Here is a 27715-nt window from a genome sequence, read left to right on the forward strand (position 1 = left end):
TGATCATGCACACTGAGTCCATAGTATCCTCAACTTTGTCCCTCTCTCTCATTCTAATCCTGGTTACTTCTCTGGCTTCTAAATGTAAATACCTTGCTTATGCTCTAGTTTATCCTTCGTATTTTAGTATAACACTATAACTTTCCTCGGATTTGGATGTCCAACGGATGGATGACATATCACCGCGTTCAATCCGTAAAAATGATCGGTTTCAAAAATTCATTGGCACCCAATCTGCGGAAAAATGGATTGCGTGGATAACATTCGTGGGTGTGGATGTTTTTGCTCACCCCTGGGCTGACTGGCAATAGAGGATGGGCTCCGTCCCCTTGTCAATGATTAATCCAGGAGGAGCGGTTTCAAGTTGACTCGGTGAACTCAGAACGGCTTCGCTCCTTATCTGAATTACCGAAGAAGAACTTGAAAAGAAAATTTCTTCAACGGCCAAAAATGGCGCCCAAATCTCTCCTCTCACCCTCATTCTCCATTTCTTCATTCTCTTCTTTCTCCACCCTATCTCCTCAGAAGCTCTCAAACCCTAACCCTAACTCTAATTTCCCTTTCAAATTCAATCGAACTCAAATTTTCTGTAAAATTACTGATTCACGAAATCCAACACAACAACAACAAAAAGTAGGCGCAACCGAACTAGTATCAGTAGAAATTGATGGCGAAGGTGCTGCTGCCCCAACACGTGGTGACTTATTCTTCTCCCGTCAAAAATCTATGGCTGATGCTGCCTTAGTTCTTTCTATTGAAAAGAAACTAAGGCAGGAAAAGAGAAGAGAAAAACCAAAGGTTTCTGCAGTTTCTATTGCTAGTTGCTACGGCTGTGGCGCTCCGTTACAAACTTCAGAAGTTGATGCTCCTGGTTATGTTGAATTGCAAACTTACGAATTGGTACTCTCTCTCACCCTCTTTCAGTTAGGGTTTTATTAATGTTTTATGATTGGGGGCTTTTGAGGGTTATGGTATAGGTCTATGATGATGAGTGCTGGTGTGGTTTGCAGAAGAAGAGGCATCGCCAGCTAAAGACAGTATTATGTGGAAGGTGTAAGTTATTATCACATGGACATATGATAACTGCTGTTGGTGGAAATGGTGGTTATTCTGGTGGTAAACAGTTTGTTTCCGCAGAAGAACTTCGTAATAAATTATCTCATTTGCGGTATGAGAAAGCATTGATAGTCAAATTGGTATGTGTATCCAGTCTTATTGTTTACATTATTTTCTGAGTATGGTATATATGTGCAAGAAGCTTTTGAATGTTACAGATTCATAGGAGACTGTTTAAGTATCATTTTTTTTCTTCGTTTAGTTGATTTGTATACTAATAAAATGTACACCGGCTTCACTTATATACCTATAGTATTATCTAAAGGTCTGATTAGAGTCATTAAATTCAGTGAGCTTTTTATAGAAACTTCTGTTTGTGTTTCTTTTTTGGATGTATGTTAAGTTATAGTGATGGACTGATGGTTGGCTATTTTTTGGGTATGTGTCATGGTTTAGTACTTTCATCGACTTGTTAAATTTGTGGAACCGTATTGGTTGCTGCATATTTGCAGAAAATTAAAACATTAAGAGTATAAAAGAAAGTTGATACTGTTAAGGAAGGTCGGATTGTCATTAATGTACCTGTCTTTTGCTTTTTCATTATCACATGCAGGTTGATATTGTTGATTTCAATGGCAGTTTTTTGGCACGCATACGTGATCTTGCTGGTGCAAATCCAATTATATTAGTTATAACTAAGGTAACAATTCTTTGTAACATAAGCATTATGCTCTTATTGATTTCCTCTCCTGTACTCATTGGCTTTACTAAGAACTTCTCTTTCACTCTTTTCAAGGTTGATCTTCTCCCGAAAGGAACTGATCTTAATTGTGTTGGTGATTGGGTTGTAGAGGCCACAACAAAAAAGAAGCTCAAGTAAGTACCAAATACTTTTTGTGATACTTACAAGCCCCCTTCTCATCTCCTATTTTGTTGTATATTTTCATGAGTCTGAGAAAGTTAACATGGAAGGGCTATCTAAACATTTTTACAATTGGAAATTTGCTAGATTTTTAACTTTAAAACTCGTGTATGCTCACCCTCGATACCGTGGGGTCGTGGTACAAAATTAGACCATCGGTTTCAAAGTCTGCTTCATACGATGCAAATAATTTAGGCAACCAACAGCCAGAAAATTGATGTAGCCAACTTTAGATCTTATTCATATTATGATCAACATGTATCAAAAGGCTCAGACATGGTAGAATTATTTCATCTCATTATAGTGTGTTATGTTGCAGCGTTCTTAGTGTTCATATGACCAGCTCAAAGTCTTTGGCTGGAGTTTCTGGAGTTATAGCTCAGATTCAAGCCGAGAGGAAGGTATGGTTGTCTACTTTGATCTTAGTGCTTCACACTATACCTGTAAGTTTGTTTCCTAATTAGAAGACCACAGAATGATAAGTAGTTATATTGATTTCCATGGATCAGAGATTCAGAACCAATAGAAAAACTAAAACCTGTGGGGTATTTCTTGCAATCCTTGATAGGACCCTGAATAAAAAACGGATTCGAGCGGTTGGTTAACTCGCTACAGAACAACCAGAATCTTTCAGCTGGTAAAAGCTACAAACTGAATGTGGTTTTTGGATTTTGTTTTTGTTTGATTTATTACAACTGGATAGCACCATTTTTTCTTGCCATAAGATATTAGTTCGACCGCTCTATGGATTTTAGCTTTTAGCTTTCACCTGGGACAATATGTTTCACATGTTTAAGACCCACAGGGTTAGTTCTTGTACTTCAGCATGTCATGTCATTACCAACAATCATAGTGTATGAATTTTTCTTAATATATTGATTTAGTTTTAGTAGGTCTTCGGTTAGCAATATGTAATGTACTGTGAAATAAGTTCTTAAAGGCGATTCTATTTCTTGTGCAGGGGCGGGATGTTTATATTTTGGTCAGTAAACCTGAACTTCAAATGCTTGAAGAGTAGGCGTTGAATTGCAGTTGTTGCCAATCTAATTTGTTACAGCGTCGTTGCATTATTGTATTATTTGCTTCATTTACATTTTCTTAAGATGAGGATAAATAATTGTCTGCGTTTGAATATTATATTCCAACTGCCGAAAGTACATAATTGCTTTCTTAATTTATGACAGATATAGTGAACAATTTGTCACACACGCTTAGTAGAAAAATATGTAGATCTAATTGCCTAGGGTCTGACCAGGACTAAAGCAAAAAAACATAAGTTCAAGATATGCTAGACCGTGGTGGTTGTGTCTGACAGTATTTAGATAGAAGGTAATCTGATTTGAAGTTTTGAGATATGCTAACAAATGAATCTACTAATTAGTTGCTTTGAGTGTTTAGACTTACTTCACATTCTAGAGTTTGGGGAGATTTATAACTGCGCTTCAGCAGCATTCTTTTCTCCTTGTATCTCAGGTTCTTCTGTGTTTTGTAAAATAAAATTTCCTGCTCATACTTGTGGTTAGTGTGACTTTATGGTTGCCAAGTAGGTTAGGTTTCTGGAGTTCCCATTGAGCAATGCTTCTAAATTTGTGACCCTTTTTCTTTGTTACTTTACAATTTGTTTCCCTAGCTTAAAATTCTTCCCATGGATTTATTCTCTTTAAAGATTTTAGTGTTCACCATCTATTAGTTTTCTTAATTTTTGTGTATTTGCTAAAATACTAAGAAGCACTACTTTCTTGGTTATGCATGTAGGGGGCTGCTAATGTCGGAAAATCTGCCTTCATCAATGCTCTATTGAGTAAGTTATGATTATTGTGTCATGAATTTCTATCCTTTTGTCAAGGTTAATTTAACTGGTTAAGGAATGTTTGTGTATTATTTGTTTACTACTCATGAATTAGATAGTTCTATTATTATTTATGCGTTTATCGATATCCCATGATGGTGCCTGTAACAAAATTTAGAAGAAAGTTAAATGGTGATGAAATAACAAGATTAACGAACTTAACAATTATCATGATCCCATCAGTAAAATTTGACTAATCGCCTGTGTTGCAACGATACGGATACGGTATCAGATACAAGATACCAATACGCTACTATGATACACCAACTTGAAAAACTAAAATACGGCGATACGGCATACCCAATATTGATCAGTAGTTTAACATAAATATACTATATATAAGATAGAAACTTAACAAAATACATACATGTGTTTGCATGATTAAAATATAATCTGTATGATTAACCTCACTGAAGAGAGAAAAAGTCTGGATAAGACGGAAGAAAGTCTAGAGCAAGATCAGTGGACAGATTCAGAACTAATATTTTATCACTATAGTTAAAACTTCTCATAGAATCTAGTAAAATATCTAAATTTTCTAATATTTAGTCAAAGTTTTCTAACTGAGTTGTATCTTGAAGTATTGGGAGTATCAGTACGCGTATCCGTGTAAATACGTATCGATACGGCTGATTTTTTTTTTAGACGTATCGTTGTAACACAGCTAATCGCCCAACGCTGTTCAGTTAATTATTCCATAGAAGTTCACATATCAGTTTGCTAAAATTGAGATGCTATGTTGACCTTCTTTTTTGCTATTGTAGAGTTTTACCTCCTAATGGAGTTCATTTAAATCCAGGTTTATAAATGAGGCATTGAAATTCTTCGCACGCCTCTATTTACTGCTTTCACCTATTAGATTATGAGTTGGAGATCGCAGTGAATCGATCTTACTGTTTCTTTGTAGGGAGATAATTCTTCTTTAGTTTTTGCAATCTCCACAATTAGCTGATTGTCAGTAATTATTATCTGTAGTGAGCAGATTAACTTCACTGATAATCACAAGTCAACTCCATCTCTTTCACAAGCATGTCCGTGATTCGAAAAATGTGTAAAACCATAGCTACTGATTTTCCCTGTACAATTAATGGGGAGTTTGATTTTTTCGTTTTTTTTCACTCTGAGACATAGGACTATTAATGTTTGTCCGCATGTTTTAAATAGACTGAATGCTTGTTTTCGTCGACATCAGAGACGATGGCTCAAAAGGATCCCATAGCGGCTGCGGCACGGAGATATAAACCAATTCAATCTGCTGTCCCTGGAACTACCTTAGGTCCAATCGAGATTGATGCTTTCATTGGAGGCGGGGTATGTTAAGCATTTTCTGTTTCTTACAGTGTTTGTATATTTCTTAGTCTGTATTTTTTGTGAGTAATTTTCTTTTTTCCGCACTTCTTTGTTTCCTGAAACAGTTCTTGTAGTTCTGTGAAGTTGATAATCAGAATATTAACTCTGTTAATCAGTTAAGGTTCATCATCTTCTATCTGCATTACGAGGTCTTTTCCCAAACTGAAATAGTGTCTGCTTAATGTCTGTCAGAAATTGTTCGACACACCTGGAGTGCATCTTCACCATAGGCAAGCAGCAGTTGTTCATTCAGTAGATCTTCCTGCCCTCGCTCCTCAAAGTCGTCTCAGAGGCCAATCATTTCCTGTAAATTTTCTAATGGCATAAATTCTTAAGAATGACATTGTGAACCTTCGTTTTCGTATTTTCTTCATTGACTGTGTTTTAACTTTCAGGTACCTTCTGGTGGGATAACATCAAGCAAAGCAGAAGAAATTAATGACTTGAATGGGTTTTCCATTTTTTGGGGTGGTCTTGTCAGAGTTGATGTACTAAAGGTCAATTTTATAATCCAAGTTCCAGAGTGATGTTCAGGATGTTTCTGTTGGCGCTGGACAATTTTCCACGGCTTAAATCTGATTGTGCACGGATGTGCAGGTTCTTCCATCTACACGCTTAACATTCTACGGACCGAAGGCACTGCCAATTCATATGGTTCCAACTGTTGAAGCAGATGATTTTTATCGAGTAATATTCCCTGCTCTCATGTTTTTATTTGAAGCAAGTATCCATGTCACCCCCCTCTCACTCACAAAAATGATTTTTTTTTTGAGGTTTTCACAACCTTTTCTTTTCTATTGGTTAATTTTGCAAAAACAAAGACAATGAACCCAAAATAATTTAATACTAAACTTCTTGTTATTGATCCTGGGGAGACCTAGTTTTTGGGCTGTAGTGTTTCAAAAGAAGTTATTTCACATTTCTGTAGCCTTGCAGTTTTGGGTTGTAGTGTTTCAAAAAGAAGTTATTTCACATTTCAGTAGCCTCGCTGTTACTGCAGTCTTTGTGCTTGTTCCCTTATGTCAATTATGATATTAATTGTTCATTTTTGCAGAGAGAAATTGGAGTTTTGTTGAAGCCTCCAACTGGCAATCAAATAACAGAATGGGAAGGGCTTCAATCAGTGCGGCAATTGCAAATAAGATTCGAAGACCCAAAGAGGTAATCTGCTCCCTCTCTTCCAATCAGTCGTGACTTAATATCTCCTGTTTTGACACCCAAATGTGGCAAGTCTATACTTTGTACTATAAGGCCATTGCTTCAAAAAAGTATAGAGGCGTTCACCTGGGAACCATATTCCCATTTTGGTACCAGTCTCCTCAAAACAGATATTATTTTGAAATGTATCGTTGAATCAAAATATTAGATTATCTTTCAGAGTGCCTTGTTTTATTCTATTATTTTGATCAGTTTTTTGGTGTTTCAACTGAGTTTCATCGTCTCTCTTTGCTGGGACAGGCCTGCTTGTGATGTTGCTATCTCGGGTTTAGGATGGATAGCAGTCGAGGCGATAACCAATCTGCAAGAGATATCTAGCTCAATGAATTCTGTGGACAATGCAGAAGAGTTACATTTGGCTGTTCATGTCCCCAAGCCTGTTGAGATATTTGTGAGGCCTCCCATTCCTGTCACCAAGGCTGGAGGAGAGTGGTACGAGTACCGAGAGCTGACTGAGATGGAGGAGGAATTTAGACCTAAGTGGTACCATTGACCTACTGCGCTTCGTTGTAATCTGTAAAGCAAACTTTTGCGGCCCTCGTGCTTCTAAAATTTTGTGCAACCATCAGAGTACAAGTGTTATCATATTGTCCGACCAAAATAAATAAAGGATAGCAGAAAATAATGTGAAAGGAAAGAAATGGGAAAAAAAAATAAAACACCACCACTATGTATATGCATGTGTGGCTTGGGCTTTCTTGAATCTACTCCCCCTTCTTTTCGTTCATTATGCAATTCTGGAGAGGTATGCTACCTTGGCCAAAGCGTGATACCTGTACATCCGGCAAATCAAGTGTGTGCGGTGGGCAATTCAATCCGATAGGAGTTAACGTTCATTCTACAGTTGTATATTGATTTCGAGAAGGAAGGTTGATTATACGTAGCCATTTTGTCTTCTTTGGTATCGGTTCATAAGCTGGTGCAGCGAGTCTTAGGGCAAATAAATTTGACAATTGAATACGTAAACTTGTATCCTCTATGACCATCACAGTTTGTCTTATTTGGGAAAAACATGTTCACACTGGTGCTTCAATTTTACTCATTCTCTCCACTTACTTTATCTTCTTGAAATGGAGGAAGAACATTGTTTAGAGCAAGGGCTATGGCCATTAGGATTCTATTGACCACATTTTCTCCCATTATTCGAGTACACAACCTCCTTTTCCGCAAACTCAGTAGGGCAACAACTTAAAAGAAAAATTTGTAAAACCTGTATCGAAATTTTCCTCGGTCAACCCCAAGCCATCTAAGGCGGAGTCTAGTGGAGAAGGAAAGTTGGATGATAGTGACCCAAAACAGTGGGGTAGCTACGGTTCCCCTCCAACATCCCCCGAATGCAGGAAGGTGAGAGGGAAGATTTACAGTCAACTTCGCCTAAAAAACATGGCTGAATTGGAGGCCCTGGAAAAATAATTGGGGACCCTAGCTACAGGACAAAAAAGGTCATGAAATAATAATTGGGAGTTATCCTTTATCCCAACTTTTTTAAATGGCTAAACTACCCCCAAATCATTATTGGTAATTAGTAATTAAGTTAAGTTAATTAATTGGTAAGTAATTAAGTTAGATTAAAATCATATTTGAGGATTAAATTTTGATAATAGAAAAATTGTGTTTTTGTGAGAGAGGAAGAAAGTGAGTTTTGGGGGAAAATTTAGGGTTACTTCAAATGAGTGATTCTAGTGGAGGAAGTGATGTTGGTGAAGGTTTAAACAACATACATGATTGTGTTGATGGTGAGATTGTCTCAACTAATCTTATGGATTGGATGTTTGATGAAGAGATGTTAATAGAGGAAGCCTTGAATAATGGTGGAAATGAAGATCCTTTTGCTCAAAATGAAGGAACCAATACTCAAAATGAAGAACTCGAAGCTCAAAACAATCAGGTAAACTTCCTATACTCTTCAAATTGTCTGAATGGTGCTCCAAGTGGTCGATTCACGGTCAATATGCAACAACTCAGTGTCAGGGTCGTTAAGTCGAGAGTATAATTAACTAACGACTCTTATGAGTCGTCATTGACTTAACACACAAATAAACGACTCCAATATGCAGGTTATGAAAAATCGTTAACCAAGTTTGAGTAAATTGACAACTCCAACTTTTAGGTCATCTAGAGTCGTTAAGCCAAAATATTTAGAACCCAACGACTCGAAAACTTTGTACTCTCTGTAGCTTTTACACTAAGGATCGCCAGTTTAGTATTACTATATACGGACGACCCTTTTATATTAAATGAGTGTCGTTGTTCCATACGTCTCTAATATTGACGACTCGATTTCTGAGATTTTCTTTTTTATTAATAATTTCTGATTTCATAGAACCATTTCATTGAATCGTAAAAGTCATACATCTTTCATAGGGTTAAATACAATACATGATAACGATGCACCTCTACACTCAATCATAAAGCATGTAATTATACATGGTTCCATTGAAGATAAAGTAGCAATCATGTAACTCAAACTTTTTCCCACGAAGCACCTCGTAGTATCCATACGCCTTCTTCATCTGAAAACGTAAACGCAAACATACTTAGTTAGTATCGATCAAAGCTTTGGATAAGTTTTACCTCTTGTTTAAATACTTACTCTTACAGTACTCAACATATCCAGAAAGGCTTCCCTTACGGCCGTAAATTCTCTTTTCAAAACATCACACTCGAATTTTATCTCCTTAAAGCGTTCCTTGACTTGTTTCAAAGACCTTGAGTTGCGATTTCCGTCCAACGCCACAAAAACGATGAATACGCGGTTCCACCTAGCATCCGATGTTTCATCAATGTATTTGTCTAGGCTTTGAAAGTGGTTTGTGACTGTCAACCAAGCTTTCATAATGGCACAATTCTCTTCGGAAGTGTAGGGAGTCATGGTGTTTCTCTTTTTTTCCTCTTGGATGATGAATAAATGAGAAGGAGATGAGAAGGTTGATAATTATGGTGTTGGTAAGGAAGAGGTGAGATATGGGTCTGTATTTATAGAATTGAACGAGCCAACTTCCTCAACCACATTTGGCAGAATTCAATTCCCCAATAAATGCTAGTAGTATCTCGAGTCGTTAATATGTTACATTTACAACTAAACGACTCTTGGAGTCTGTATATTTCGTTGTCAGGTGGGACATATAGAACCGAACGACTTTAGAAGAAAACTTAGTAGAATGGTGTATATATGTTAGTCCGGAGTCGTTAGTTTATGTTGAGAGTCGTCAAGTAATCTTAAAGTGTCGGCAATTATCATTTTAGTAGATTGATGGCACTTGTGTAATGCTCATAATTCTGTCATAAAAGTCGTTAATCTGCAAAAGATTGGTTGACGATTCTAGATGGTGTCGTCAATCTGCAAAATATTGGTTGACGAATCTTAGGGTCGAAAACCAAATTTGTGAAGAGTCGTCATTTTTTTTAATGTCCATGACGATCCTTGTTTGGAATATTTACTGAAAAGATAGTTGAACTAGTATTATTGAATTGAAAAAAAACATACATGTACTATGAAATAAAATATAAGGAAAAGACATAAAATAGTTCAATACATTGCGCTAAAAAATGTATACGAGATTAATTATATTGGGCGAATTTCCATTCAACTTCCTCCAAGAGAGTGTAGCAGTCCTCGTGCAAAAAATCATGGTCGTACCTTAATTCGTATTGGGTCTGACCCAAAGAACACTGGAATAACAAGGGTTTTAATAAGTTAGTGTTGTTGAATAATTATAACCAAATAAATAATTTTTGATGAACTGCATATTGATTCACAAACTTACTCTACTCATGCGGTCTTCGTTTGGCATAGCGTCCTTACGAGCTTTCAATTCGTTTCTCAGCAATACGCATTCGTTGTATAAATAAGCGTACCTTTCTCTTAACGACTCTTTCATTATTTTGGACAGAGAAATGGTTTGGCATTTCATAGAATCGGCCACATTTAAATTATATGATTGGCGACTACAAGCTATAACGCACAACCAACATAGAATCGTTTTCACCTATTGCTCATGGTTAACGATTTTTGATGAACTGAACATGCATATCAAAAATCGTTAAGAAAATATATTTGCTTAACGATTCTAACCTAACTACACCAGGGATCGTTTTCTCCGCCACCCTAATGGTTGACGATTTCTCAAAAATTCCAACATGCAAATCAAAAATCGTTAAGCATACAACCCTCGTGATTAACGACTCGGTTTATGAAAATCCAATTTTTTCGATTCAAACCTTATTTTTTCAGTACAATATCAAATTTATCTCAAACCCAAGTTAGAGTTGGGGGTTTTAGTCGACATACCATCTGATTGGAGCCATTTCCTTCGGCGGCTGATTTGATTTCTCCGGCTGATTGAATTTTTTCCTTTCTCTAGAATAAGCCGCCTTCGCTGCATTAACTGCGTCGACGAGATTAGGAATTTGATTTGCCTTTCTAGCGGTCTGCTTTGTACGAGCCATGTTTGTATAAGAAGTTAATCGTCGATTAAAATTAATCGACGATTACGCGATGAATCGGAAAAAAAATTCTCCAGTCGTTAATGGAGGAGATGGACGACCAGAGAGGGGAGGGGAGGGGAGGAGAAGAAGAGTTTTGGTTGAAAAGAAAATGGGGGCCTCTTCTTAACTGCTAATAGGATTTTAGGGTTATGTATTAGAGAACGGTACAATGGTATTTTCACTATCATTTTGGAAGTCCCCTATAATTTTTGGTGTGGGTATAAATTGGATGAGGCCCTAATTATTTTTCCAGGACCCTCAATTCAGCGTTGCTAAAAATGTTTTAAAACGAGATCAGATCCTTTCTTATTTAATTTCTATAAAAAAATCTAATCTAATATATTATTTTCAGATTTTGGCCCCACTTTCGATATTTTATACAATTTCCACTAAATCAAAGGGTTTAAATAAAATGTTGTCGAGTGAGGAATCAATCGTCTCCTGATCCTATTTAGCCCTACTTTCCGTATTTATATAATTTTTTTTTACTCGGTCAACCAAAAAGGTTTTGGCTTCCATATTTATATAAATAAAATACTATAGGGCGAGGAAATAAGTCTCGCCTAATTCTATTTTCCCTTCCTATGGGAATATGGTATAAAATTTAGTTTGGCATGTCACATGGCATGGCAAATTCATTTCTCAGCTATGATAGATATGGCAAACTTGATTATAATGATATACTCCCTCTGTTTCGAAAAGACCGTCCTCTATTCTTTTTTCGACAGTTTCAAAATTGTGTCCAGCTTCTGTTTATAGTCATATTTTTTCAACAAATTCTCTAATATACCCTTGAATTCTTTATATTCATAAATCCATTTTTAACGTGACCCAATCTAAAATATTAAAGAAATTAGTAATTATGGAAACAAATATATCTTTCATTCCTTTTAAGAAAATATACATTTAACTCTAAAAATTAAATTCCTTATAAAGTTTATACTTCATAAATTCGATATCTTTTAAATTTTCCTTTTCTATTTCGTATTTATAATTCTCACGATAATTTTGGACAGTCTTTATTGCTAGCATTTTTATTAAAATAAAATAGGTAAGTAAATAAGGGTAGTCAAGTAATATAGTATGGTCTCCTTAATATTTTGACAAAGTCAAAGCGGACTGTCTTTGTGAAACGGAGGGAGTATTTAATTGTGTTAGGTGGGACCCTAATTAATAAAAAATATATTTGTGTGTTTTGTGGGATCCATGTGGGATATTGTGTATTATAAAATCTTTAGTGGGTCCCTTTATTTATGAAAATATGTTAAGATAATAAAAAATAGGAGAGAGAAAGGTATAAAATATATATAAAATTATTGGTCGATAAAAACAATATCGGTGGAGATAAAGAGAATATCGCCAGCAATAAAATCTTCATCGCTCAACAAAGAGATAAAGTCTCTATCGCTCGCTGGAAACTCCATCATGTATGCCTATATGTTATTTCTGAAATATAGGAATATGAGTTTGGAAGTTTGGCATACCCATAGTGGATGCATATATGGCAAAATCTGATGTTTGTCATATGCATAGGAATATGCCTCACCGTAATACTCAGACATTCCTCCTGCCCTACGTGACACCTCTGTTTAACTCACCACTTCCCGACTCCATAAGAGTCGGCCTAACTAGGATTAATTTTTTTTCTTGTTAGCGGCAAAAAAAATCAGCCACTCAAGAAAGAATTTTAGTATGTATTTAACCCTACGTGGCACCACTGTATAAAAAAAAATCTCCTCTATCTCACTCATTCTTCAACAAAACCAGCAAGAACAACCATTCTCTGCCAGAACTGGTCCATATTGAACCGTATCTGAGCAGATTTCTCATTATTTTTTGTTTTTTAGGTTAGTTACTAGTTTTAGCTTAATTTTTATTATGTTTTCTACTTATCTACACCATTATGGTGGTTTTACCTAATCTTTTGAGGTTTATCTTCGCTTTAATGGTGGTTCTTAGTTATTGGGTTGGGTTCTAAGATCGATAATGATGCTCTCCAATGACGAAATCTTCATCTTCATCGGTGATTTCTTTAACGACGGAAGTTTCATCACTAGTTACAAGAGATTTGAGCAAATAAATCCTATTTTAGGAGCATATATTTTTAAAGAATAAAAACAAACTAAATGGTTGGGATTTACTTCCGAGAAAAACCATTCTTCCTCCGATTTTATCGGATCTTATTCATACTTGTATTCGTCCTATTACGGTAATTCTTCTCTTTCTCTTGTCGAATTTCTCGGTATTGTACTTTTACGATATGTTCTTGTTACTTTGTATTCTCTTATTTTCGATATCAAACTCATTATAACCGTAAATTTCCATTAATGAAAAGGTTTTTTGTTTCTCAAAAAAATAAATAAATCTTGTAGTCGGTTTTAACCTACGTCAGCTCCTTTTTATTGTATCTTGAAAAGATTGTGTGTAGAAACATATTATTCCATAGCGCTTGCTTTTTAACAAAAAATAAGTGACAAGATCACTCAATCTTATATCTTGTTCGTAACACCTCAAACAACGTGTAAATATAAAAGGTTCATGGGCCTGATAAATTACCACCCGGATATATCAAACTCATTAGAGCATAGTTGGTGTTATCGTACCAATTATGTTCGAATCTTTTTTTTTGCTAGTGGTTTTATGTTCAAGCAACTTAGTGAAATAAACCTTATTTTTATTCCAAAGGCCAAGTATCTTCAAACTCATTCGAAACTCAGACCCATTGCTTTATGCAGTACTACTTACAAGCTAATTCTCACCCTGATGGTTAGTAGGATGAAAACTCTAATGGAGAGAAAAATTTCTCGTATGCAAGTTGCTTATGCGCCAGGAAGACAGATGTTTGATTGTAACTTTGGCACATAAAATTATGTTTATAATAAAATTGAAAAAGGGGAAGGAGGGTTTGTTGGATTTAAAGTTAGACATATCTAAAGCCTTTGACAGGGAAGAATGGACTTTTACCATGGCATAAAACAGATGTGTTTTTCTCATAGTTGGTGTTCTTTAATTATGAAACCTATTATTGGGGCTTCACAATCCAATAGAGGGGCTTCACTTGGATTCCTAATGACCAAAAAATTGGTTATGGGGTATTCTTGATTCAATACTAAATATCTAAAATACCCTTCAATTAAAATAAAACCCCAAAACTAAAATCAAAACCTAATTCTAATTCAAAAATCTTCTCCTCTTTTTCTTCTTCTTAATTTCCTCTCCTTCATCAACCGGAAATCCTTACATATTTTTTTCAATTGAAATTTCATGGTCTTTGATTAATCGGCGATTTGAAAAAATTATAATCATCGATTGAAATCTCTATAACCATAACTAACTAACTAGACATTAGGATCATGGGATACTAGGGTTAAATTAGTTGAAATCATTGGAAAAATTAGGATTATAGATTCACTTACCGTTAGGTATTTTTAATTTCCAAATCATAAATTTGTTCCTGTTACTGTTACGGTTAGGAAACCAAGAACTCCTAACCGTAAATAAAAATATTGTTACGGTTAGGTTTGTAATCGTAAATGAGTTTACAGTTAGGTTCGATTCTCATAAATCCTAACCGTAAAAAATACTGGATGACAATTTTTTTCATCTAAACAAGGGATACAATCAAATATTCGTGGCTGACCCGATGTATATTTAGCCGATCTTATTTCATGCTTGAGATAAATGAGTCTTATGACCTGAGGATTATCATTAACACGTATCCATTTAAGTGACGGTTAGATAAAGGATAGTCAAAACAGTGTAAACCCATTGTTGACACTCATTTTGTTAAGATTTTTTGATAAAAATAAATAACCGTGAAGATTTATTCATGTTTCGTATACGCGATACCAAGAAAAATTCTTTGATTTTTGCTAAATAAACTGCGTAAACGGTTGGTAATATAAATTTATAACTTGGTCGTAAACAAATCTACGGTTGGTCTTTTTTATGACCCAACCGTAACTGTTTTTTTTTCAATTCCGTTTTCCTAATATTTCGCAATTACGGATAGGATTTCATCATCACCTAGCCGTAAATTAATTTTACCGTGACCAAAATCTAGGTTTTTCAAAAAAAAATATTTTCTATTCTCTTTTCTTCTTCCCTCCAAAAACCCATAACCCTAGCTCGAATTTTCTATCTCTATCTCTAACTATAAACCAAAATCATTAATCTAATCTAATCTAATTATATGATTAATAAGGGTTGTTTAGTCATTATAAAATTATTTTACATAAGGGTTTTTGAAATTACTTATGAGTGACCCGTCATTGTCCTACTAGGTGACGCCCATCTATTGGAATGTGACGCCCCAATAATAACCTTCTTAATTATGCTATGTTTGAGTACTTCTAGAATTTCTATACTTCTTAATGGATCTCTTCTTTTTTTTATCTTTCAGAGGTACAAGCATCTCACCGGGTGCACCTTAGGCGGTTAAAGTTGCATTAGTAGACCTTAACGGGATTATTATATTAATTCTCCAAGTATTGTTTTGTTTCCGACTTTCCGTCGATATAAGATATATATTTTGTCTAATAACTATGTCATTACTTTGATTCTTCTAAATGCCCTTATGTGGCAACCGATATTGAATAGAATTACGAAAGCCAAAGAAACTCAGTTTAAACAATTCAGACAATTATATATTCAGAGTTAGTAAAACAAGAAGAAAAATTATCAAGTAATTCATATACAACGAAATTTTTCCTAATATGGTGTTAATGGTCTTACTTAAGATACCTTTCCCAGATATGACGGTCTTTCTTCCGCTCGCAAAAGAAACTCCAAATTCAAGGAAACAACGAATCAAACTTTGAGTTGATTTCTCCCACTACTGTAACTACAATTGGAGTTAAAAAAAAGTCAATTGTGTGGTGGTTTTCTTGTTTTAAGAATGAATCATAAATGTTGGTGACTCTTAAAAAATAACTTCATAGAAGGTCATGTCATTTAGAAGAGTCACATGAAAAGTCATCTCATGTGGCAACCAATAGTTATTTACCATAGAGACATAAGCTACATATCCACATGCAGTGACTTTTTCTTATCTCTCTTAACGGTTTACATAACATTTGCATTCTAGAATTAGTTTAAGTTAGTTATAAACTGAATAAACTACTACAAAATGCTAAGATTAGATTTTTCTCAATGAAATAAAGTGGAGTTTGGAGACATTCAAATGAACACTAACATGTACAAGCCCAAATTCGGAGTACTCAAATGTGAGCTAGTTTCTGCTACTCAACATGCTAGAGTTATTTTTCTTACTAAGGAATTAGACAAGTGGTTCTGCATCCCGAGTGAGATTTAGAAACAAAAATCTAGTGACAAGTATATTCAATCCTTAGCTAATAAAAGAATATTTAGGAATAACGTAGATGTTCTATGTGATTCAAATGGTAATTAGTGTAAGGATAGAGGAGACATTGCTAATTCACTCACTTCTCATTTGGGTAATTTTAGTTGTACTTCCAATCCTTCTATTATTGATTATAATTTTGTTTATATTCCTTTGATTGTAAGGATGATGATTTTTTGTTTTAAAGTTAGTGTTTCTCCTAGTGAAGAGATTTTTGTTGTGATTAAACAAATGCCAACTTGGAGCTCATCTGGTCCAGATGGGTTCTAAGATGGATTTTTATCAAGCTCAATGGCATCTTGTGGGTATGGATATAATGGACGGATATGGTTGAAAAAAAAAATTACTACTGAATTTATGGCTAGGCAGATAAATTAAACATACATTTCCGTTCTTTCTAAGAATAATAATGTTAAGTTTCATGTAGACTACAAACCTATAGGTTTGTGTGTAAAATCATAGATAATAAGACTAATTAATCTGAATACGCTTATTTCTCCCTATCATGCTACCCTAATCCCTATTCGGTCAATTCATGATAATATCATTATTGCTCATGAAAGGATTCACACCGTGAAGCATAAAGAGAGATTTTGTGGCACTATAACATTAAAACTTGATATGTCAAAATCTTTTGATATACTTAAATGGGATTGCTCGACGTTTTGAGAAATTTTTGGTTTCAATGGCCAACTTTTTAGTCTTATAAATCAATGTCCATCCATTATTGATATTTTTGTTTTGCTGAATGGCTCCCCTTGTTAGAAATTTGCATCAACTATAGGGATTAGACACGGAAACCCTCTGTCCCTTTACCTCTTTATAATAGATATGGAATTTCTTTCAAGGAGATTGTTGAATTCTGAGTGTAATAAGATTATTAGACGTGTTGAGGATGCCAAAAGGGCTCATATTTTTCTCATCTATTGTTTGCATATGATATATATGTCCATTGAAACTAATATGCAAAATGTGAGAGGTATCCTTAAAGTTGTACATATATTTGGTCATTGTGTAGGTCATCTTTTGAACTTTAATGATCTAATCTTAGCGAAGGTGCGTGTTTAGATTTAGAAACGGTATTAAACATGATTATGACTAAGGATTATGAAAAGCACTTTGGCGTTTCTCTGCTTTTAGGACAAAAGAAAAACTCTTTATTTTGTTTTTATTATTCAATCTTTTGATTTTAGGCTTATCAACTGGAGGGGTAAAACACTGAACCAAGCTAGTAGAATTACCATGGATATTGTTAAATACTCTTCCCTTACATCATATGGGTAGTTTTAAAATGCCAAAAACGTTGATATCCAAAACGGATTCTTTACAAAGTATATTCTGTGGGCTTATAAAGGAAGTAGAAATATTTGTTTCCTTGCTTGGTATGAATTACGTAAACCAAAAGCTTTGGGGGATTTTGCTTTTGTGAATCTGGATAATTTCAATCATATTTTGCTTAGTAAGTTAGCATGGAGAGCCTCTAACAATCTAAATGAGTTAGTGTATATGGTACTTCAAGCTAAGTATTCTAAGAATGGTAGTTTTCTTCATCTTGATGAAGCTCAACCTAGCATTTCTTGGATTTGGAAGAGTAATCTTACTGGTATGTAAATTGTCAAGAAACATTATTTTTGGGCCATAAGATATGGCACTAAGGTTAAAGTTTAGTTGGTTTTTTAGGTTATCGGAATTAGATTTCCCCCCTAAGCCATTGGCAGGTTTACTTAACCTTGCTCGTGTCTCTTTAATTTGTGATATTTTCATAATAGTGGAATACGAATCTGGTAAGAAATATTTTCTGTCAGGATTGTACCAAGAGGATTCTAGACATTGTTAGAGCATTGCTCGGTTGAACCCACCAAGCGTTGGTATCTTAAGTTTGATTGTCATATTTTAGCCCCAAAACTCGAAGTTGTTTGATTAGTGCTAGAGTCAAATTCGTTAGGTTAGACTAAGAACATTAGAATTGTTGAAACAAGCTCGTGTTACTTTGAAGAACCTGAAGACGTATCGGCATCAACGTACACATCGTCCTTCTGTTCGAGGTTAGTAATACAGACTTGACTTGTTTCCATTTCTATTTATGTTTTTCTCAAGTCGTTTAGATTGACAACATAATATACAAAGTATACTATATATATATATATATATATATATATATATATATATATATATATCTTTAGTATTGTTGTGACTTGATCATTCCATTATGATCAAACTGTCAAGGAAGTATATACTAGTTATTTTGCACAACTTTGGTATATTGGATTACGAAGTATAACATTTATCTTTTGAACTTCGTAGATGCGATATAATACTATCTTTATAACTCAAGTTGATTATATACCTTAGAAAAATATGTTTAACTATATGAGTTTAAGGAAGTAGACTTGCGAAACTTGTTTCTTAGTTGAAAGGAATCAAAAGGATCTATTCGAAGGACGAACTCTTAAACAAAGAACTCTACTAGGAGTGATCCTTAGGATCTCTAGTATGACCGATCCCTTAAGGAAGGATTTCTTTTAGGACCGGTCCCATGGATCTCAAGAAGGACAGATCCCTTCAAAAGTATCTCTAGCTGGATCGAGCCCTTGATTAACCAATAAAATATTTTTACAATTTCGCGATAAACTTAGGGTTGGATAGCTATCGGAAATATGTTTCGGTTAATATGGAAAGTTCATAATTTCGACATAATATTTTAAACATGTGCTAACCCTTATTACTTAACGTTCAAGTATTTTCCTTGATACTCAAGGTAAGATCCCAAACAGAATATTCCATTGAGTCTTTTTTGACATTCGAAATTTATGTGCCATTCATATCCCAGTAGATGAGCACATTTCTGGTTTCTATATTAGTAAAGGATATTTATTATGCTAGCTAATATTGAGTTGTCATCATAATATTTCGGTATATTAGTGGGATAACAGTTGGAACATTTACAAAACCAAAATTAGGCATGTATTGCTTATCTTTTATATTTTCGGATTTCGTAATTCTTTGATTTTCAAACTACCTTGGTCATTATAAATAATGAAGTTTGTTTTGCTTGTAAATGTACCCGTAAAACACATAACTTCCTGTTTAGTGTGAGGGAGCCCACTAGCAATATTCTCATAACACTCACTGGAGAGGAGAATATCCCGGTTAGGTGAAATCTCTTACTTGCGCTTTATTTAAAGACTTCTTTGGGATCAAGAAGCGTCTAGAAGTACCATTGGTGGTAAACCAGATTGTATTGTTATTTGGTTTTTGATTATTCATCTGATTGACTAACACTGTATTGAACCTTGATAGATCTAGTTTGTTTATTTTAAGATCCTTATCTTCTGATATAAGGTCACTCGAACTAGTTCAAGGATCACCGATTTCAGATCTGCTTTATTGCATCTAGATCTGAAGATATGACTTGTGATCATCCATTGTTGACAGACTCCGTTATGTGCGTGACCGATCATAAGTGAAGTCAAGTTGTTTTTGAAGGTACTTCGGAGACTGGAGATTTTTAGACTAGAAGATTTTCTTATTGGTATTCTAATCTTTGTGATACTTCGTGCACACTTGTTTGAATAGGATCTGACGAGCTCGTTTATCTTGATAAACCTTTTATAGCTTGTTGTATAGATCGACAATTTATCTTTTGGTATTTCTTTTTGAGATCTGCTTTGATAGTTTGTGAACTAAGATTGATAATTTCGGTAATTTTGATCTTAGTTGATCTAACCGGTACAAAGGAATTCATATTATTTAAATGAAAAGAACCTTTGTGACTCAACATACATCTCTGATTAATTTCTTGAGATTGATAGAATGATTACTAAAACATAGTAGTCCTTTACTATTTCGGATTACGATCCAAAGGTGTTGAGTGATAGAAATCTTCACAGCAAGTGAAGCGACTTAAGATAATGGACTATATCTTAGGATTCACGTGGGTAGACCAGATTGATAGTAGGCGCAGGGTCACTAAAGGAACTAAGTAACTTGGAGTTAGTTTAGTTGGTCTCAACTATTACGAAGTTGGTTGTATTATTTGGATAACGACTTAGTTCAAAGAGTATTCAAAACTTGTCTAGGTCCCGAGGTTTTTCTGCATTTGCGGTTTCCTAGCTAGTTAACAAAATCTTATATCGCATGATTTACTTTACTTATGTGTTATATTTCCATGCCTTTATAATTAAAGTAAATACACTAGTACGTTAATCACATACTTGGTTTGATCCCATAATTTGGTTTGGCTTCGAACTTACATCCTTGACAGTTTCGGTCTATATTATATCACACAAGGTGAGTCTTGAATAGGTTGATATCGAAAAGATTGTGGTGTGATTGGTACCCTCGTCACTTCAAACATGTTTGTTCCTTTTGTTGGAGAAGATACTCTAATTTGAACATCTGATAGGAAATATCAATCTTTCAATTAATAATGCTTATAATGCTATGTGTATTTGGAATGTGAATAACATTAGGAACAATTTATTTCTCGTGGATCATGGATGTATGGAAGAAACTTCGGATCACTTTTCTTCCTCTCCCATTCAGCCGTGATGCGAAGGATGTTCCCATTCCATTGACCAAGAGCACGAGTCGTGTTGAGCTAAGCATGATTTCGTAGGCGGAAGGGAAAAAGCGGGGGTCTAACAACCACACCCAACATTTCATTTGGCAATATGAATAGACAAACTCCAATATTCTTTCAAGAGAATCAACTAGACAGTCAAACTCAATCTAGAGAAAAGTATATCAAAGAGTTTTATATCTCAATCTCTCAATTTAATATGGAATCAGCAAATAGGAATTTGCGAGCCCGATTGAATATAAGAGAAATAACTTGAACGGTACCAAAGACCAATGTTCAAGGATCAATCAATTTCAATCAACACCAAAGTTTGGATTTCCTAATTGATTGATTCAAATCATAACTTGTGATATTTCAATTATATAACAAAATATAACGCGGAAAAGAAATAACACAGACACCAGAAGTTTTGTTAACAAGGAAACCACAAATGCAGAAAAACCCCGGGACCTAGTCCATTTTTGAACACCACACTGTATTAAGATGCTACAGACACTATCCTACTACCAATGAACTTCGGACTGGAATGTAGTTGAGCCCTAATCAATCTCATACTAATCAAGGTACAGTTGCGCTCCTTACGTCTCTGAACCCCAGCAGCATTCTACGCACTTGATTCCCTTAGCTGATCTCACCCACAACCAAGAGTTGCTATGACCCAAAGTCGAAGACTTGATAAAAAAATCTGTCTCACACAGAAAAGTCTATTGGAATAGATAAATCTATCTCCCACAGAAATACCTACGAGTTTTGTTTTGTCTTTTGATAAATCAAGGTGAACAGGAACCAATTGATACACCAGACTTATATTCCCGAAGAACAACCTAGAAATATCAATCACCTCACAATAATCTTAATCGATTAACGAAACAAGATATTGTGGAATCACAAACGATGAGACGAAGATGTTTGTGACTACTTTTAATCTTACCTATCGGACATAAATCTCAAGCAAATCTTAGCAAAGATAATTCTCAATCGTGATAGTAAAAGTAAGATCAGAACACGCAACTACAGAGAAAATAGTTGGGTCTGGCTTCACAATCCCAATGAAGTCTTCAAGTCGTTAACCTACAGGGGTTCGTGAAAGACCTAAGGTTAAAGGAAAATCGACTCTAGTTGCAACTAGTATCACACAGGAGGTGTGGGGATTAGGTTTCCCAGTTGCTAGAGTTCTCCTTTATATAGTTTTCAAATCAGGGTTTGCAATCTTAGTTACCTTGGTAACAAAGCATTCAATATTCACCGTTAGATGAAATCTTGATTAGATTCAAGATAATATCTTTCAACCGTTAGATCGAACTTAGCTTGTTATACACAAATGAAATGTACCCTCATTTAGGTTTATGTAATCGTACCTAAACATGAACACCATGTTGGCTCAACCGTATTTAAACGAGGTTAGCTATATGAACACTCTCATATCAACCTTATTCATCTTAACCATAACTAGTTCAAATGACTCAAATGAAACTAGTTAAAGAGTTGTTCAATTGTTATATTCTCATAGAAGTATACAAGAACACAATTGAAGAAAAATCGGTTTGATTCACTCGAACCAATTCATGAACATTATAGCCACGGTTTGCAAAGAATGCATTCCTTATAATATAAATGTATTTGTTCATATCACAACCGATTTCAGAACTTTAGCCATTCAAATATGCAAACGGGTACGCATACTTGAAATAGCCGAACCAAGTTTGGTTTTCGCCAGTATGTGAACGGGTACGCATACCTCCAAATCCAGCAGAAAATTTCGGTCATAAACCTACGCCAGTATGCGTACGGGTACCCGCACTTAGGTTCCCAGACTTTCTCAAACCAACAGGTACGCATACGGGTATGCATACTATGGTTCCCGGACATGGATCACACATATGCAAGAGTGCATAACATGTTTATAATCCAATGTTGGTTAAGTGTTCTAAACTCTTATTTCAATCATTGAAACTTTCTTAGAGGATGACAATAGCCGTTTTCACACACTATTAGCATCAGAGCAATTTTCAAGTTATTGAAATAATCATAACGAAACATTCCAAGTCTAAACCAAATGATTATATCACACAAACCATGTAAGATGTTACTCGACAATTTTCACATGATCATGTTTTGACTTTCGTCAAGAATATAAGATGAACTTGGTTGAAGCGAAAGCTTACTAACACATATTTCGAGAAATATGTAAGCGAGTTAAACTCAGCTCGAAATCTCAAATGTGCATAATCGAAAACCATATGGTAATACGACTTATGTCTCAATATAGGAGATAGAGTAGAAATAGACTTTCCAAGTGATAGATGAGTTTTGGTCTCCACATACCTTTTGTTGATGAAGTTCCACAAGCTCGCCTTACTGGTTCGTCGTCTTCAATTGATGAACGCCGTGAAGTATAATGCTCATCTACACAATCTATCCTAGTCCGAGACATCACTATAAGTAGACTAGAAATCAAGACTTACAGTTTTGATCACTAACATTGACAAACAAGCTTGAGATAGCAACGCTTGCGAGTTCGACCGAGCATTGCTCTAACAGGAAGATCAGGAGTGTGATACAGAGGCAGTTTGATCAATCCGACCTCGAGCTGACCCTTGGTGATGATAGTAGCATCGGGAAAGTGAGGAAACGCAGTAAACTTCTCCTTATCCATACCACCTTTCTGTCCCGATAGAAGTTCAATCTCGAGATCATGAAGGTTGTATTCACCTTTGAATGATCGAATCTATAAATTGAGAATCAGTAAGGTTTGAAGAATTGGAGGTAGCCTTCTTTTCGCTCCTACAATCAGGAGTACATAATCATCACAAAATAAAATCAAGCATATTCTGATCATATAGTGAAGGATCAACGGTTGAAACAGGGAATCAAGAGGGAAATTATTCTTCACCTGAAAATGAATAAGTTACACACCTCTTCACAGTCATTGAGGGACTTAATGAACTTTTCACTGCCATTCTCGACGAAGATGATGATCACATGGATGATGATGGTGACGATGATATGACGATAACATCGGTGACGTAAGACGATGACGATTGCAGCAGCGACAACCACGGCAAGAAAACAAAGTCAGGGAACTGAATTAGAAAGAAAAAAAATTGTGCAAAGAATATCGAAGAACTTTAATGGAAATAAGTTTAGTTGCAGTGAAAAATATGAGGTTTAACTGTTGAGCTATTCTATTTAAATGGGTGAAACATCCGAGGGAGAACACGAACCAGCCATAGTGGTAACAGGTCATAAATGCGAGTCAATGGACTTTGTATAGGCGACTGGAAGCGGTTCCTAGAATCCGAGCAGTTTATTCCTCGTGATAATGACACGAGTGGAAAGAAAAGGGCAAAATATGGTGGTAAAATATTATGGAGGCATGTTGCGTCATCTTGAGAAATAAATCATCTAAGAAAAATCAGAGCGAAGCAGCATACCAAGTACGAAGGTTCAAACGCAATTGTCAAGATATCTACCACATTTAATCGGAGAAGCGACACATGGAAGGAGAAAGAAAGATCAACGACTGAATTCGAAATAGGCGACAAGATTAAATAGCGCAGACACGGCACGCACAAGACAACCAGAAGTTTAGAATTTGTGGGACCCGATGGAAGAAGACTCGTAAGGTACTCAAAAATCGGGTCGGGAAAATCCGTGTACAGAGGCGAATAAAGAGAAACTTAGGGCACCATGCATCGGGAGACACAATAAGAGGTACCGGGGATCAAATACCAGGAGATCTTAACCCTGATCTCCCGATGAAGAGTAACAACTTTGATATACCAGTTTGACACCATAGTTTCGTTGCATTTATGTCTAGTCTATAAATAAACGGCTAAGCAGTGAAGGACGGCTAGGTTCAAAATTTGAGTTAGTAAGGAGAGGTACTAAGTATATTGTTGTTCTTGAGTGTTCACTAGCTTAGCCACACCTTATAATCGAGATAACTAAATAAGAATCATCTTTCAGGTCGTGGACGTAAATAATCATGCCGAACAATGTACATTATTAGGTTGATTTATGTTTTTCTTTGCCTAACTTTGTCTTGAATGCTAGATGTAGGATGTTAGATTCTCTACAACTACAATTATTTATCTATTTATTACTATTAAATAAATAGTAGCACGACAACTAGTTCAACTAATGTAGTAGTACGTTGTTGGGGCTTAGCTTGTTATAATATTTATAATAGTAATAAAGTGCATTATTACAAGAAACTAGTTGGAAGCCTAACAAGTTGGGATCCAACTGCGTACCATTACATTAGTTGAACATGATGTCGTGCTAGCCTACCAGCGAGCCTCATGAGGAACCAGTCAAGGGAGCCGAAGGGGATAGGGGCAAGCTAACTCTACCTTCCATGTCAATATCTGTAATATTGCGCCATCGGAGATGCAGACCTGGAACCCCCTGGAACGAATCAAACCTTCGAAGAACAGGGATGACCAGCTGAGCTAGCTACCCATTATTTATTTATTTTTGTCCCCAAATCTTAAATCTACACTCAGCGATGGACAAAATTCAGCTACCCATTTTTTATTTTATTTTTGTCCCTAACTCTTAAATCTACACTCAGCGATGACAAAATTCAGCTGTCTCTCGTCTTTCCTCCCGAAGGAAATTTTTTTCCTGAGGGATGTATGCTTATCAAAACAATTAAATTAGAAGTGAACTTCTGATCTCATCTTTCACACCATTTGATGCCACAAATAGTTTTAGTGGGAAAATAGCTTCAGCTACTAGTACAGAAGGAGAGAACATTTTGAAAATCTTCACTAACTTTAGCAATGCTTCAGGTCGGTTGATAAACTTTGAGAAGTCGGGCATCTTTTTTAGCACCAACTCTCACCAGAATACCATAGATACCGTTAGGAACATATTGGGAGTTGGTAGAATTTCGTTGAATAATAAATATTTAGGGTCGCCTCTTTTCACACACACTTCGAAAGTAATTTCCTTTCAAAGTGTTATTGCTAGAGTTGAGAGAAAGCTCCAAATTTGGAAACCCAAGAATATGTCATGTGCTTCTAAATCTACTTTGATTCATACATATACTACAATTGTTCCAGTGTATCAAATGAACTACTTTAGAATTCCAGTTGGAGTCTTAAACAAGATTGACAACATTCAGCGAGATTTTTTTTTGGGGAAAAGATGTTTCTGTTACTAGAGGAATCTATCCAAAAGCATGGGGTAAAGTTTCCATCCTAAAGGAGTTAGGGGGAATGGGATTCCTTAATCTTCAGAGTTTCAAAAGTGCAATGCTAGCAAAGATCACTTGGAGACTTGTACAGGATCCAGATGCTATGTTGGCTCAGGTAATGAAGCATGATTATTATCCGGACTACCGTCTCCTTAATAACGAGATAGTGTGTCCTGCAACTGCATCTTGGGGTTGGAAAAACATCAACTGAGAAATGCCCAAAATCAGGTACAACTCTACTTGGGTGGTGGGAAATGGGAAAAAATCAGAATTTGGGAAGATTGGTGGTGCATTGAGATAACAGGCAATCTTAAGCCTTTGAATGTGGAGTGCACTGGGGACAGATGGAAATGGAATACAAATGTGTTGAAAGCTTGTTTTCGAAGGGAGGTGGTGGAGATAATCAGTAAGATCAGAATTTCAGAGGGAGAGGAGGATAAATTAGTGTGGAATCTAGAAGCAAATGGGAAGTTTAGCACTAAGTCCCTATATACTCGATTGTAACAAATGATCAGCTGGAGCAGCATAATGACATAAATCTTTGGGGAAAGGTGTGGAATCTCAACACAGTACGAATGATTAAAACTTTCCTTTGGAAATGTGTTCATGGTATCATACCACTCAATGGGAGGATTACAAGAATTCTACCGCACATAAACAAAATGTGTCCTACGTGTGGACAACAGGAAGAATCTCTTAACCATTTTCTTTACGGAATGTGATTTCACTTTAAGATTATTTTCTGGTATTGGTTTTAATTTTGCTTTTGTTTTGAATAACCAGGTACAATTTCTTGAATGGTTGCCAACTGGTTTACAAGAACCGACATTAGGGACAAAGGAACTCTAAACTGGCCAGAAACTATGGCAATAATCATGTAGGCTATTTGGAAAACTAGATGTGATCTAGTGTTTAGAAAAACCTTAGTGAAGGATAATGCTAGAAGTAGGTGGTACCTATAGAAAGTGGATGAGATAGACATCTATAAGTCGGATTAAATGTTAAACCTAACCATTCTGTCTATGAAAATAAATGTTGCTGTTACAATGGATTATACGTTAAACCCAACAAATATATTTCAGGCATAGCACTAACTTGTTCTGACCATACAGGTGCCTACTCAGGAGCAAACTGCATCCATATCGCAGGAAGCAGTAAAGAAGAGATAGAGAAGAGACCAGCTCCATCGACAATCAAGTGGATTCGCAACCTAAACCTTCTGATGGTTCATATTAAAGGCGATGACTTGAAAGTCCTTGAAGCAGCTAGGAAAACAGTTACCAAGACAACAAAAAGCTCCAAAAGATGGCGGGAAGGTACCAGTTTGAATTTTTGCTTATGTATGAAAGGAATTAAAACACTTAACTTAATTCCAGTTTCTGGAAACTTTATTACAAGAAGTCTAGCGGCAGTCTGTATTAGGAAGGTTTAACAAACTGTTGGAATGATGATTCTTTTTTGTATCATATGAATCACCTACCAGTGGCACTCGGTAGCCAATATTCAACTATGTAATCTTCGGGGTCTCCCTGTTTTCTTATTAAAAAAAATAAAAAAAAAAAGAGAAAAAAAAATAGTAGAGGCATAAAGATCCAAAACATACTGTACTTTAGAAATTGATCTCTTGCTCTCGAATCGTGCATTGAATAGATCAGGCTCGGGCAAATGAGTTCCAGATGCATAAC

At 35.5% G+C, this 27715-nt stretch overlaps 1 protein-coding gene across 1 annotated transcript; it reads left to right on the forward strand.

Moving 5' to 3' along the window:
- The first annotated feature begins 371 nt into the window (after positions 1-371).
- Positions 372-7098, forward strand: LOC113297229 (putative nitric oxide synthase). The gene is made up of 13 exons (XM_026545657.1): positions 372-900; positions 1011-1196; positions 1670-1756; positions 1853-1932; positions 2298-2379; positions 2940-2960; positions 3734-3779; positions 5020-5138; positions 5370-5483; positions 5573-5674; positions 5775-5864; positions 6232-6338; positions 6636-7098. Exons 1-13 carry the CDS (start codon positions 451-453, stop codon positions 6886-6888), a joined length of 1737 nt encoding a protein of 578 aa, XP_026401442.1. The 5' UTR covers positions 372-450; the 3' UTR covers positions 6889-7098.
- The last annotated feature ends 20617 nt before the right edge of the window (positions 7099-27715 follow it).

This window comes from Papaver somniferum, chromosome 7 (assembly GCF_003573695.1).
Source record: "Papaver somniferum cultivar HN1 chromosome 7, ASM357369v1, whole genome shotgun sequence".
NCBI lineage: Eukaryota > Viridiplantae > Streptophyta > Magnoliopsida > Ranunculales > Papaveraceae > Papaver > Papaver somniferum.